This window comes from Lissotriton vulgaris, chromosome 9, assembly GCF_964263255.1.
Source record: "Lissotriton vulgaris chromosome 9, aLisVul1.2, whole genome shotgun sequence".
NCBI lineage: Eukaryota > Metazoa > Chordata > Amphibia > Caudata > Salamandridae > Lissotriton > Lissotriton vulgaris.
Window position 1 is genome coordinate 126,877,148 of NC_141697.1, and position 14,464 is coordinate 126,891,611.

The following is a 14,464-nucleotide window of genomic DNA, read 5'->3' on the forward strand; positions in this document are numbered from 1 at the left end:
ATAAATTGGTGTGTGTCACAACATTTTCCAGTGTGTCGAATAAAATTACAAAAACCATCAAACAGAATTGGCACATTTTGAATTCAGGCCAATTAAACTGGGAACGCCCATTGTTTGCTTTCAGAAAGAATAAAAACATTAAAGATCATTTAGTGAGGGCAGCTTTACCCTCCCCTACCCCACTAAAAAGAACTATCAATGACCATTGGACCACTACACCGCTTATGGGCCATGCGAAATGTGGAACATGTGTGGTATGCGAGTATACTATTGAGAGTAAAGAATTTGTGTATAAGGAATGCAAAAATGTTCTGAAAACTTTTACAAACTGTAATAGTTGCAACGTTGTATATGCGATCCTTTGTCCATGTGACCTCCTTTATGTTGGTCAAACCAAGCAAAAGGTTAAATTACGGATTTCCCAGCACAGGAGCAGAATACGGTGCAAGACCCCCAATGCTCCCTTGGTTGAACATTTCATCTCCAAAGAGCACACGGAAAATGATATCCGGTGGACCATTATAAACCAAGTGACATTGCCACCAAGAGGGGGTGATCTGAGTCTCCTTCTCAATAAAGAGGAATTGAAATGGATAATACGGACTGATAGCCTGAACTCTGGCCTAAACCTACAAGAGGACTGGACAACACTAATCTGATTATGGACTTCATCTTTAAATATTTAAGTGAATGAACTGGAAGCAACAATTTACAAGACCTAATTGAATGAACTGAATACAGTCTGGCCTTCGCCGATATTCTTAAGCATAAATCAATGTACTCTAATGTAATTAATGTGTTTGTAAATCTCACATTCACTACCTTCACTGCGCCACTTTTCTTCTATGATGTTTTTAACTCCTTTTAATCTCACTTCCGTCGCCCAAGATGGCTGCTAGCATGGTCCTTCATTTATGTCCATGGGACCTTCTTAACCAATCTAACTTCCCTCAACCATAATGGCCGCCAGCGTGGTCCTTCGTTTATGCCTATGGCCCCTTTCCAACCAATGGCTGAGCACGATAAAAGTAATCCACCCACATGACTTCACGAACCAGGAAGTCAACCATTGCCGACTGATCCGGTAAGCCCCAGATATTCTCCTTGCTACCTGGCGCGTAACCCTGCCAAAATGCCCCTACTGATTATCCCCCCAACTCTTTCGGTAGGCTCCTCCCCTGGTTCCAGGACCCCAGCGCGATACGGCGCTCCCGGCAATTTCCGGTTGTCAAGGTAAGCCCCACTCGGTACTGACCGAATTATGCCTCTGACCATTTATTTTAGATTCCATCGCTTAAGTATTGTTTTGTACACAGGTACAAGCGGAACGATCCTCCTCCGCCCCTGGACCCTTGAAACGTACAATTAACCCTTGGTAAGCCTACCCCTTTTGCACTGACGCCTAAATTAATGAATTGGTTGTTCCCCGCCATAACCTTGCACAATTCTTTTACTCCCAGAAGAATCCCACACCCCGGATTATTATTATTCAGTTTCCCGATATAACGAACCTCCAGCGCTCTTATCTGAGCATGCCCAGTATTATTCTGGTGAGCCCCGTTACTAATTCTCTTCATTGCGCCGCGATCTTCACCTGACCACGTTGACTCCTGCAAAAACTGGATAATTATGTATTTCTCTCCGCGACTCATAGCGCCGTTTCTTCTATCCAATTTGCCGATAATCTTTTAAAATTCAACCCACTGCATTGTCTTTCATCTGAGCATGGTGCACCCTGCATATAATATAGCAGCAACTTCCACCTTGACATTATCTTCACTCGAAATTGCCCAGTACCACTGCGTCGTTTTCTCACCTGAATTTAAGAATTACTCACAACTAAGCACTTTCTTAAATCGCAAACAGTATGACCACACTCTGTCACATGCCTGTTGACACTGGAACTAAGTCACTCGCTATCTCCACCAGGACACTAGCGGTCTGGGTCTATAAATCACGGCACAATGTCACTTTCATTATGCATGTGATTTAAATGTAATGTACCTGTTTTTTCATCTCATTCTCCCTTTAGGCTAAAGAGGCTTAAAACTAAAAAAGGCAACCATTGCTTTGTCCTGATGATGGACCCCATTATTTAGCAAGGGGGTCCGAAACGTCGTCGACCCACTGTGTACCATATACGTTTGGAACTCTCAATGTATAATTATGTAATGGTACCCACAAGTAATTCTCTGTTCAAAATTGGAATTTTACAGAGACTGTTGATTTTGCCTTGCAAGCCCTTTGTGTATGTTATTGTCTATGTATGTTCGTGGTTGGGTACAGGCTTGTGCCCCACCGACGTGATTTGTTGAAGGTGTTAATTTGTTTGACATTTTCTTGACTGAAATATAAACCTTGAAGACCTCTGCCCGGCTGGGTACGTTTTCACTAATATAGTACTGATTGAGTCTATATTCATTGGCACTTATCCATTTTCTTGCCAGGGACCATTGTTGTGTTTATATGATAAGCTCCCCGAGGTCCCTCGCTGATACCAATTGGGGTCCCCTTGTTGTTTAAAATAGAACACAACCTTGGTGCACACCTTTCCGAACCAGTATGTTATTGGTCAGGCTGCCATCGGAATTCCACCTAACTTTAGCATAGGTGTCGTGGTGTAGCCGAATCAGGATTGAGTATATAGGATGGTAGTCCTAATTTGCTCAAGGCTAGCAAAAGTTGGTACTGGTCTATTGAATCAAAGGCCATTTTTAAATCCACAAACACCACATATAAATGACCTCCTCTATGGTTACTTCCTTCCATATTAACAGGAGGAATCTAAAAGCTTGGTCAGTGGTGCTTGTGGAGGCCCTGAAACCTGCCTGCAAGTCAGACAGAACATTATTATCCTCTATCCAATTATGGATTCGGTATTTATTTGTTCCACTAATACCTCTTTAAGGACACACACTTTGTCAAATTAGGGGACAGAGGCACAGGGATAGTGTGATTTGGCTAATTTCAAGCAGTTTGGTAAGCTGGAAACCCAAGACTGTAATGCATCACATAATATTTTGGTGGATACACCAGGAGAAAAGGCACTTCCTACCCACCCTCCCTATGAGCAAAATATACTGTCCATTTTTTTAAAAACTACAAACATACTATAATTTCTTATTTTGATACTAAATACGTTCAATATTGGACAAAAATGCAGTCAGAGGAATGAGTTAAACAGCGACTTACCAAGCTCACACAATTTTGACAAATGGGAAGGCCGGGACTGAAACAACATCCCTTGGTTGCACAATTCCTAACCAGTCCTCTACTGGGATGGCAGTGATTCTGATAGAAAGGCCCAGAGACTACCGTCCCTCAGGAAACATGTCTGTGTTGTGGGCCCGTCACATTTATAATTCATTGTTTCCAGGAATTTTAGGTAAAGCGGTAAAACCAGGATCAGACTTTAAGCCTAGTGGTGGTATCTTCCAACCCTAGTGAATGGAGTAACCAAGTCAAAATATTTTCATATAATGGGGAAAGGCAGAAGTAGATTGAAATATTTTTTTTTGGGGTCCTGTGGTAGTAGGTCGTTACTAAGATCCGACAGTTGTGGATGCTGTGCACCACTGGCGTTTCAAGCCTTAAGAGTATTTCATTCTATTTTGATGATGGAGTTATTCTTATTGTAAACTGGTCTCTCTAAAAGTTCCAAAGCAATCAGTTCTTCATTCAGTTGGTGGTAAAGAGTTCAGAACACAAATACAGTACCCACACTCCATAGCCTCAATAGGCAGCCAAGATATATTTTATTAACATATTTGATTTGGGGGAGGGGGGTCTTGACATTTTGGAATTAAACCACAAAAATTAGCTCCATGACTCCAAATCACCCTCCCTTGCAATCTAATAAACATATTCTGAAATTGGTCTTGTGGGCAAAGTGTCCTGATCTGCGCCCAAAAAGTCTCCAAGCATGCAAAGGGTCCACACACAGTGTAAGCATCCTGCAAAGTGATAAATGGAAAGTGGACCATCCTATTATCTGCTAGTGCATCAATAAATACTTGCTGTGATCGCTGTAGCATGTTCTGACCTCCCAATACCCTAGTCCTTATCTTTCTTGAAGCACCCCTTTCATTCAGCACCCTATCCTACAGTGTTCATCTTCTGGTACCTCTATTGCCCATGCAATGCCTTTGCTCTAACCACCTCGCATGGATTGTCCAAATCTGTGCTATAGCCCACTTTCCTAATAACTTCCGGAGTCTGTCCACGCATCACCTGTGCCATGTGCAGTATTGACACTTTCTATAGTGCATTTCATGATAAGTGGGTACACACGTTTGCCTTTTTTGCAAAGCATGCACATATAATTATGCAATTTCTGTTGGTTTGATGAGTGGAGAGAAGAGCTTTCATAGTTGTGCTTGGATATAAAGCACAGGTGATTTCTGAGTGGCTATTTTGAGTGCAGTGGTAGAGTGAAGGTCCTGGACATGTTACTTTTACTGTTTGTTTTTATTATTCAGGTAACTACTTTTTGCTGTTATCCTAGTTTATTTAGTGTTGTGGTGTGAATATGTTGTGGAGCGTAAGAAAGATTAAGTGCACATGATCAACACAAATGTAAGATTCAAAGGATAAAACCACGTCATGCTCATCGCCGTCCTATGCAGATTTAAACCTTTTTTAGGTCTCGGCAGCGAGACCTATTGTCGCAGAGTTAACTCTCAACGGAGACAGAGCGGGTCACACGCGCCGATTTCACATTGTGGGCGCGCACGGCCTGCCCCCCGGAGCCGTGCAAATCTCCTGTCCCACAACCTGCTGGTTGTCTCACTTTGGCTTGGATCGGTGTGCGTGCTCTCTGCTCTGTTCATATCTTGACCTTAGACCCGGTATTTGGCCCTAACTATACGGACCTGACCCTGTGCACCTGTAGCCGCTCCAGCTCTTGGCTCTCCCCCGATGGGACCCTTCACTCTCCGTCACTGGTGCTCTCCTTTATTCCAGTGTTGCTCTCCAGCTCACGTTCCGTCTACCCAGTTCCCAGCCCAGCCCGTACCTGGCTCTCGGTATGCCGCTGGTTCCGGTCTCTTCCTGGTCTCGCGCACCTGCAGCCAGGGGTATCTGCCTCTCCCGTGGGATTCAGAGCCGTAAATCCGACTCCAAGCCACACCCCTACCTTGTGGCGTAGGCCCGATGGAGGAACCAGGCGCGAGCGCGCTCAGCCGTCAACCCTCACGCTTTTAGGGCACGCGCACTTCAACCATCGCGATGAGGTAAGCCCGCCAGTGCATTTTTTTTCTCCTTTGCAAGTGCTCTCTGCTCCCCTAACTATATGTATGCTACTTCCGCATTGCTGCCAAGGTTGCAGATTGCTCATGTGTGACACTTTCATACTTTCAGTGCAATTATGAGTGACATTCATTCAACGACTATGAGTGACACTTTCTTTAGAGCAAAATTAAGCAATGAAGACAAGGGAAACAATTATCAGAAATTATATATATATATATATATATATATATATATATATATATATATATATATATATATTTTTTTTTAATGTACTGCTTCAGGAGTCATTCGCCATCTTGGGATCGTAAATTAAAAAAAAGGCAAGGCATACATCATAACACTGGGCCGCCCTAGCATCCTTGATATCATCACATCATAACAATGTTTTTGAATTATTATTTTTATTTTGCTGCTGCTATACAGTTTAGGCAAAGCAAATCGGTTGTAAAGACTTTGACAAAGTTCGAATCTTTCTTAGTTTAATACACTGAGTATCATTATATTGGTATTCAAAAGAGATCGATATTTAATGAAGAAAACCGTGCATAAAAAACATGCTTTTATATTTTGAGCTGTAATTCCGGAGACAAGTAGTTGGGACAAAAACGTTGCATCATAGTTAAAGGGGTGGAGCATCAAGAGTCTAATATATTTAACTGGGGCTGAAAAGGAAGGGTATAGCTAGAGACCGCGTAATGCATGCGAGTAAATGAGCTGCCAAGTAATGCCATGTCACGTAATACCCCCTGCCAGGTCTGGCATTTACCTAACAACCCTTTAGGACTTGAAAGCTCAGGTCGCCCATGTAATATATGCGGGCCGCCCGGGTAAATCAACATAGTTTATGAGGGAGAGTAAAACTATAAGTCCCAGAATGCAATTCAAAGTGGTGTTAACTGAAAGCATGACTAGTTCTATATGTCAGATCGTGTGGGCACTTATGTTGTCCCGAATTCTAGGTTTGCTTGTTCTCTAGAACGCTAATCGTGGGGGTTGAAAGGACCATCATTAAAGAACCAACTGCCGCGCAGCACAGGTGTGATCTGGTCCAACATTACAAGAGTGACTTTCAGCCACTGGCAGCACATATACTTGGCACGCTGAATGCATTCTCATAGCAAGGAAAACTCCAGGCCACAGCGTGCTTAGCACTGCTTCTGTCTGTTTTTAATGCAGATTGTGAGAACGTTGTTTCATATTTACTGCAGGCCTTTGAACAAACACCTGAAAAGGCGGTTTGGACTTTGCATTCTTAATGGCCTCTTCCTGTAATGTTTAGGTGTATTGCACCCCCCCTTCCTCTACTTCCAGAGCCACTGGGAACCCGGGGAAATATCAACAGCATATTCGTTACCAGCTCTGTCTCCTAACATGAAGAGCGCTGAAAAGAGGAGCGTCGCCCTTATAAGAAAGGGATCACGTGCAAGGGGAATACGCAATAAACACAAGTCTCTTTTGTTTCCCAGCTCTGCGTCAGTTTAACCCCATTAACGATAGTGCCCGCAGTCCCGTTGAGGGCAGAGTCGCAGTGAGCAGACTGAGCTGTGAATGTCACGACGCTCTAAATTTAAAATATACCAGTAGAATGTATATATATATCTGCGTGACAGTCTATCAGAGCGAGCAGCGGCCGTTCTGGGGACTCACACGTGCGACATGCATGAAAGCCACTTCAGCAAAGACACCACATTTTGTTCGTCGGGCGGCCACGGTTTGTCCGGTCAGCGCTTCAAACAATGATGAGCAAGTCCGGCTTCCGTGTATAATGACGCTGTGGCGTTTTTCACATAATTGTGGATTTGCAAAATAATTCATCAGCTGCTGCCTAATCTGTAGATTTTTCCCCCAAAAAATGGTTTCTAGCTCAAATAGATCAAATGTTACTATAAACATGAAAGGCCTTCGCTTGTTCCGGGTTGTGCCACATAATTTGCACTTTTGCTGCATAATTTCAGTGGGTCTGTTTACACATACACAAGAACTTGCACGTTGAACGATTACTCTCCTTTGCATAGGATGCCTGTAGTAGTCATGATGCTAGACTTGTTTCTCGTCATGAATCAGGGAATTGTTCTAACTCCTTATCAAATTAGTTACTGATCAGCAAGTTTGTTACGTATGTTCTTGTTTTTACAACAATGTGTGCAGTATATAATATTGTGACTGTACAGTCACTCGAACGTAAGGTGTCCAACAGTCTAATGTCTCGAGGTCAACCTCTTCGAAATACACTTTTGACAAAGGCTGAATGCCTTCCCACTATATAAATGCTTGGGCAAAGACCTTTTAACTCTACTCACTGTTTTTACTTAAATGGTTGTTCTTTTCAACTGTTACAACCAGACTTCTTGTAAAGCGCTCTAAACCCCTGTGACCATGCTTGTGCTATATAAAAAGTGGTTCTGTGTGGCCCATTGAACGCCAACTGATGCAAACCTGCTGCTTCTGTTGAGGAAAACACAAAAGACGTTGCCTTCTGCCTGGTCGTTTTCGTAGTTCCTTCAAGTCCAATCATATCCCTATCTTAGCATTTTGTATTGTTTCTGCATACCGTAACTGGAACATGTTTGGAGCTCCCTACCTTCCACGACCCTGCATGACCCCAAAACATGTCTCACTTAAGCTACTGTGCAAACCCATGCATACTTCCATTATTCTCAACATATGGGTAGCCTTTTACTCAAAGATGGCAGTGTGTATATGCTTCTGTAAGGAAAAGTTTATTTTTGTATTATCACCCCCAACTTTTTAGGGCTCGCCTGGCGTTGCAGCGTTGTGTTGCCTCCCCAGGTGGTGCAGACCGATGCACAAGCAGACTCCGGTCTGTGAACGCGCTTCCCAGAAACAGGCGAAGACTGCAGGCGCCGCCACTGGCACGAGCCGCAGGGAAAGCACGAGCCGCAGGGAACACCTACGTGCACGCTCACGGCATCACGCTCCTGCCCTCCCGTGTCTCTTCCAAGGCTGTTCCAGGCCAGACTTGTTTTACTTGTGTTCCTGGTTTACATAGCGCAACTAGACCCGAAGGGCTCAGAGCGCTTTACATGAACACCAGTTGCATTACAGACAAATACATTAATTTTTAGGCACGGAGATATTAAGTGATTTACTAAGAATCCCAGGATGTTTAAGTCTCCATCACACACTAACCTGGTTCCCTAGCTGCAAGGTCAGCCGCTCTAGCCGTGACGCCACACCCTATCGTTTGTGTTAATAGACCGCAGCTCGAATGAATAGTCATCCCAGTTTACTTTTAAAGCTTTCAGTTGGAGTGAAGAAAATACGTAAAAGGACACCGGTAGGAGACAAAAACAACCATACTGCGTGACCGGAGCCACCGACGTGAAAAAGGAGCATATATTGACCAATAAGACGAGGACGCGCACCGACCAATCGCCATCTGCGTGAATGGACCAATCATAGAGTTACTTACACTTGTTTCCCAGGAACTGTATATTACAGCCGGTCCATCTGTTCTGCACACCGAGGGCTGTACTTAGTACTGTGCAGAGATCTCTTAGTGAGTGCACGGTTGCAAAATCCTCTCGGAGATTACCAGGAGACAGGATGGCAGCTGCAGAGGTTCAGAAAGTGCTTGTATACGGTGGAAGAGGAGCTCTGGGATCGAAATGCTTGGACTATTTCAAATCGAGGAACTTGGTAAAATGATTTACTGTTACACCATCAGTAACCAACTGTATCTGTTTCTCACTTAACAGTAACCATATGCTGCATGCCACTGATTAGTTGGAAAGAAAAGTGCCGCTGAGGGTCAGCATACACTTTTAAATGCAGATGAGATTTGCAAATTTGTCATATCTCTCCCAGTAGCAATTGTTTTGCTGTCAGTGTTTAGAAGCAGCTCAGACTCATGCGTGCATGTTCCATATGTGTATTGCTGAAAGTAACAACGATACTTCACATTAGCGTATTCTTTTCTCGTTTGTCCAGTTCGTTACTTTCTATGTTTGATATTGTTCACAAAGTATTATTCTTTACTATATCAGTTTTATGTATGTAACTCAGTTATCATTTTTCTGGCATTGTTTAAACCTTTTATATAGGCCCCAGTATGTCTGATCAGCAGTGTATGCGTTGGCAGGTCTGTGACCGATTACTGCTCTTGATAGTGTCACAGCGAGACTTCTCATCTTTCACTCTGTCAGGATGGATGGGTCTCACATGTTTACTCACTGACCCAATATATATGAATATTTATTGTGAGCCTTGTCAGATTAGTGGCCTCTTGTACTTAAAATTCACCCCGTTTCTGCTAAAAAATTGACTTTTGTTCGAACTCGTCCTTAGACTTTGAGAGACAGCTCTGATAGGAATAACCTGGACTTTGACTTCGCCATGGACACTCTCACAGAGGTCGGTTCATCAGAGGAGATTCAACCCTCGTTACACAAATATGACTACACCTTGTTAGAAAACGACCAGCAGAGGTCAGTAAAATACCCGAATCACTTTAGCATTCAGTGATATGAACACCGAAGGCCCTGATTTTAGATTAAAAACAGAGCTTTGGACTATACCATTTCCCGCTGAACTGCAATATTTCTATCCATGTGTTCCTATATGTGTCACACAGTTTGGAGCTTACTTTACCTCCATGTTAAAGAACAGTAGATGTTTCAGCACCCAGGGTAATGTGTTGCATAGCTAAATACATATAAGGTCCCAAAGGCGAGACCGATTGCATTGCAAATGCTTTTTTTGTAGGTGGCTCTATGTGTGGGTGGCTCGGTCTGTGTGAGGGTGGCTCTGTGTAGGTGGCTCTGTCTGTGTGAGGGTGGCTCTGTGTAGGTGGCTCTATGTGAATGACTGTGTGGGTGGCTCTGTGTGGGTGGCTCTGTATGTGTGTGTGGGTGGCTCTGTGTGGGTGTAAATGCAATAGGTCATGCATTTGCGAGTGATTAAGCTATTGGCATTGTAAATGACAGTGCCATTTATTTAACGATTAAGCTATTGGCAATGTAAATGACAATGCCATTTATTAATGATTTTTAAAAAAAATGTCATGAGCAATGCCAATAGCTCAAACTTTAATAATGCCGAGACCATTGCATTGTAAATGCTTGTTATGTGATGGTTCTTGGGGTTTAACACTCCAGAATTGGCGGAGCTGCTGTAATCTATAGTCCACAATTGTCCATAACTGTCAGTATATTACTGGATGTATATTATGAAGAGTTAGTGTTCCACTGCTGTGTTCCTTACTGAGTTCATGTGTTACAGCACAGAAGTAAATCGCAAAGGTAAATGAAGCGGGTTTGGTCTTTGCTTGCCAAACGCACAGCAGGTGTGGCGTAGTATTATATTTAATAACAGGAACACTTCATAAATGAAACCCAGAGACTCAAATGTAGGATTATAATGAAAATACCCATGCCAAAATACCTCTTCACTTTTCTCCCTCCAAGCCTGCCAGTTCGGGACCACAACTATACACAAAATCTCAGATTGGACAATCAACTAAGCAGACTATATCCTATAAGAAAATCCATGAAGGTACCTGCAGAGCTATTCAAAGCTAACAGCATACTGACATCCATTAAACTATGCACCTGTCTCTCGCACTTTATCATCCACCACACTAACGTGATAACCGCACCTCAAGGGTCATCACGCACGAAATGGAGACACTTCCCACATAGAATCAAAATAAAATCCTTCCAGCCACGCTCCTTACACAGTGTAGAGTGCTACCCATGCAAGCAAGCGCTTACGTGCCCCCACCCCGCCTTCCATTGAGGTTGGAAGCGCTATATAAATCCTGATGTACAATACACTAGTGCTGGGGATTGAAGATTCTCTCTTTAAACGCCTAACACGCCTGTGGCCAAACACTCCGGTTGTTCCTCGTCTTTCCAAACATCGTGCACAAATTATACCTGTCCTGGAAATTCTCGGTCCCCAAGCTTACATTGATCTCTTTCTCAACTCAATGATGTACCGGTCCTCTTAAGCCACTGGTGCTCTTCTGCCAACATCCTTTCAGGCACTTATAACAACTTCCGTGGTGCTTCGGCCCAGTAACATTTCCTCATACCCATTTATAGACTACAGCGTCCCACTCATTCCCTCCCTGATGATACTATACCTAATCCCTGGAGGACCACTCCCGCCGCCCCGGTATTTATACAACTCCCCCCTTGGTACCTTTAGCCTCAGCCTATGGTGCTGCTCTCATGACCCATTTCGTTTTCTTCTCAATCGCAAATGGCAGCTTTACTCACCCCCCTGGCCGTCCTGTATCCTTTCTGGGAGTCTCTGTAAATCGTCGTAAATTCCGGTGAAGATCTCCTGCAGTTTCTCATATTGCTCGGAGGACATGGCTGCATTTGAACAGTACCAGAAATTCCCTCTGCTGTCACAGCTGCATCCTGCACTGGCCGGCACAAGCAGCCGCACTTCCTTTCACGTGACGCCACAACCACCTGACCACCAGTCGTTTACCAGAAGGGCCTGCCTCGCAGAAGACAACCGTGCCAGCGAAAATGGCGGCCATCTTAAAATGGTGCAGATTCTCAGCACAGGTAGAAGCTCAACGTGGCGGTATTTTGGTATTAATTATGTACTGTTGTATTTAGGGAACTATGTACAGTAGGGAACTATGTACAGTGCATTGTTACTTAAATTATTGTTTAATAATCAATACTATCATATTTGTAGCATCCTCCCTAGCCTGTGAGCATGCAAATGAAACATGCCACACTGGAGCTCAGCTCTGTACTACAGTGCTTTAAATGGTGAAATAGAAGTGCCGGTGTACTATCGAGCTCTGTACCCCATCGAGCTCTGTCCCCCCCCTCGTTTTGCGCATGCGCAGGAATGTTGCGCATGCGCACATTAAGACATAATGACATAGCACCACGCCCACCATCATTCAGTGTACCCCCTAACGTTTTGCATTTGCACATGCTCTATTCAAAAATTGCCGCATTTGTGTAGTATGCCCCAAAGAACGACAGGATGAAAGTAGTAGGGTTACCATGCTTTATTTCCCCGGAGCGCCGGGAACCACGTCTACTCGCTAAGCGGTCAGCGCCAATACACAAGATGGCCGCCTTCCGCTTCCTGTCCCGGCCCCTTCCGTTTCCGGGTGACAGAACACTAGACTGTCACCACATATCTCCCCCCTTTATGCAATTGCAGTTATTAAGGTTCTTGCTCTATTACTTGCGGTTCATATCAAAGTCCTTGAACTTCTCCGGTATCCTTACGACTCTCCCTGCTCTAGTCTTCATCACTCCGTCTCCTCCTTCACTTCCTTGCTCCGACATGCAACTCCTGGTTCCTGTCCCGTCTGGATTACTCCCCGTCATGTCCTTTTCCGTACCTTTCTTGCACCAACCTCTCGCACTTCCTGATACTCTGTCTTCTTCGTCCCTTTCAACACTCCTCTCAACCACTTGCTGCGTACCTTCATCTACTTTCTCCCTGCTCCTTTCGCTACTTCCTTCTTCTCCATCGTCCACATACTCTGCTCCTTCCTCTGTCTCTTCTCCCCACTTCAAAAACTTGCTGCACTTCGCCATTCTGTCCTGCGACCACACTTTTCCGTCGCTAAGCAAGGCTGACCTGGCGTAAGGCTCCAGTACTTGTAGGGGAGGTGAGAACTTGCTCTCCCCTTTCCTTTTTAGGATCACCATCTTCACCCTTACCCAGTCTCCTTTCTCCAGTGAAACTCCTTGTACATTGTGTCTCTTATTGAAGTGTTCAGTGTATGCCTCCTGCGCCTTCTCCAGGTTCCTCCTGACCACCGCAGGCGACCATTTACTTTGCACCACCATTTTTCTCCACACAATATTGTCCTTGGTAAATGCATCTCTCCCTCTCAGGACCTTGAAGGGACTGTATCCCGTGCAGCCCGGAGTGATTCGGTAGGCCCATATCATCTTAGGTAACTCCTTCTCCCAGTCCAGTCCATCATTTATGGCTGCTTGAATGGTGCCCATAATCACCCGGTTAAAGCGTTCCACTTGTCCATTGCCCGCCGGGTGATATATGGAGGTATGTTTGACCTCTATTCCATTCCTAGATATAAACGCCTCCCACTTCACCGACGTGAACTGCGGTCCATTGTCACACGTGATGATTTTAGGAATTCCTTCCCTGACAAATATGGTTCGCAAGAAGTTCACCACCGCGTCGGTATCTACAGTCTCCTTCACTTCCACCTCAGGCCATTTGGAATACTTGTCGATCAGTACAAGGGCATACTTCTGTATTCCTTCCTTGTTGAGAATGGGTCCCATTATGTCGACTGACACCATTTCCCACGGTACATCAGGCACTGGGAACTTTCCCAAGGGCGGTCTCAGCATGCTCTGGGATTTGTCCGCCTTGGCGCACGACTCACATTGTCTCACATGTCGTTCTACCTGGGCGTCGATGGCCGGCCACCAGTACGCTTGCCGGGCCAGAGCCTTGGTCTTGGTGATTCCCTGATGCCCTTCGTGTAACAGGACCATCAAGTGATCTATTATACCTTGTGGGGGAATCACCTTGTCGTCTCTTAAGAGAAATAGTGGATTCTCTCCCAGTGACAATTCGTCTCTTACCTCCCAGTACCTTCTTAATGCTTCCTTGAGGTGTCTCTTTTCTGGCCACCCATGGACGACATATCCTTTAATTGCTTCCATTTCTTCATCAGCTTTGTAAGCCTCTTCCCACTCTTGTGCACTGATCACCTTCTCCATGTCCTGGATGGTAGCCACTACGTATCCTTCCCATTTCGGGGTCTCTTGCTTGTTCGCCTCCTCCATGGCCGCCGCTCGACTCAGGAAGTCAGCCACTTTGTTCTGCGGCCCTGGTATGTGCTCTACGTCATACACAAAGTCCAATAGGCGCAGTGTCATTTTAGCGATCCTTGGCGTCGCATGAGCATGGACACTGGAAGTCAGCACCTTGACCAGGGGCTTGTGGTCTCACCAAGAACTTGGCACCCCATAGGTACTGCCTGAACCTCTCCATCGCCCACACCACCGCCAGCATCTCCTTTTCTATGACGCTGAACATTTCCTCGTTGGGCGCCAGGGACCTTGAAGCATAGCTGACCGTCGATGTCTCTCCCGTTTCTGACCGCTGCATTAACACTGCTCCCAGGCCACTGTCACTCGCATCAGTCGTTAGAATGGTCTCTGCGCCCGGGTCATACCCCTTCAGGGGTATGGTCTCGCTCATCTCTCGTTTCAAAGCCTCGAAT

General features: G+C 44.9%; 1 protein-coding gene across 1 annotated transcript in view; it reads right to left on the reverse strand.

The window, feature by feature from the left end:
* Window positions 1-11,690, reverse strand: part of VTI1B (vesicle transport through interaction with t-SNAREs 1B) — a 181,845-nt gene extending 170,155 nt beyond the window's left edge. Inside the window, exon 1 of the mRNA XM_086937164.1 lies at window positions 11,493-11,690. Coding sequence (XP_086793290.1) covers window positions 11,493-11,589 — 97 coding nt within the window. The 5' untranslated portion in view covers window positions 11,590-11,690. The remainder of the gene's footprint in view (window positions 1-11,492) is intronic.
* Between the last annotated feature and the right edge of the window lie 2,774 nt (window positions 11,691-14,464).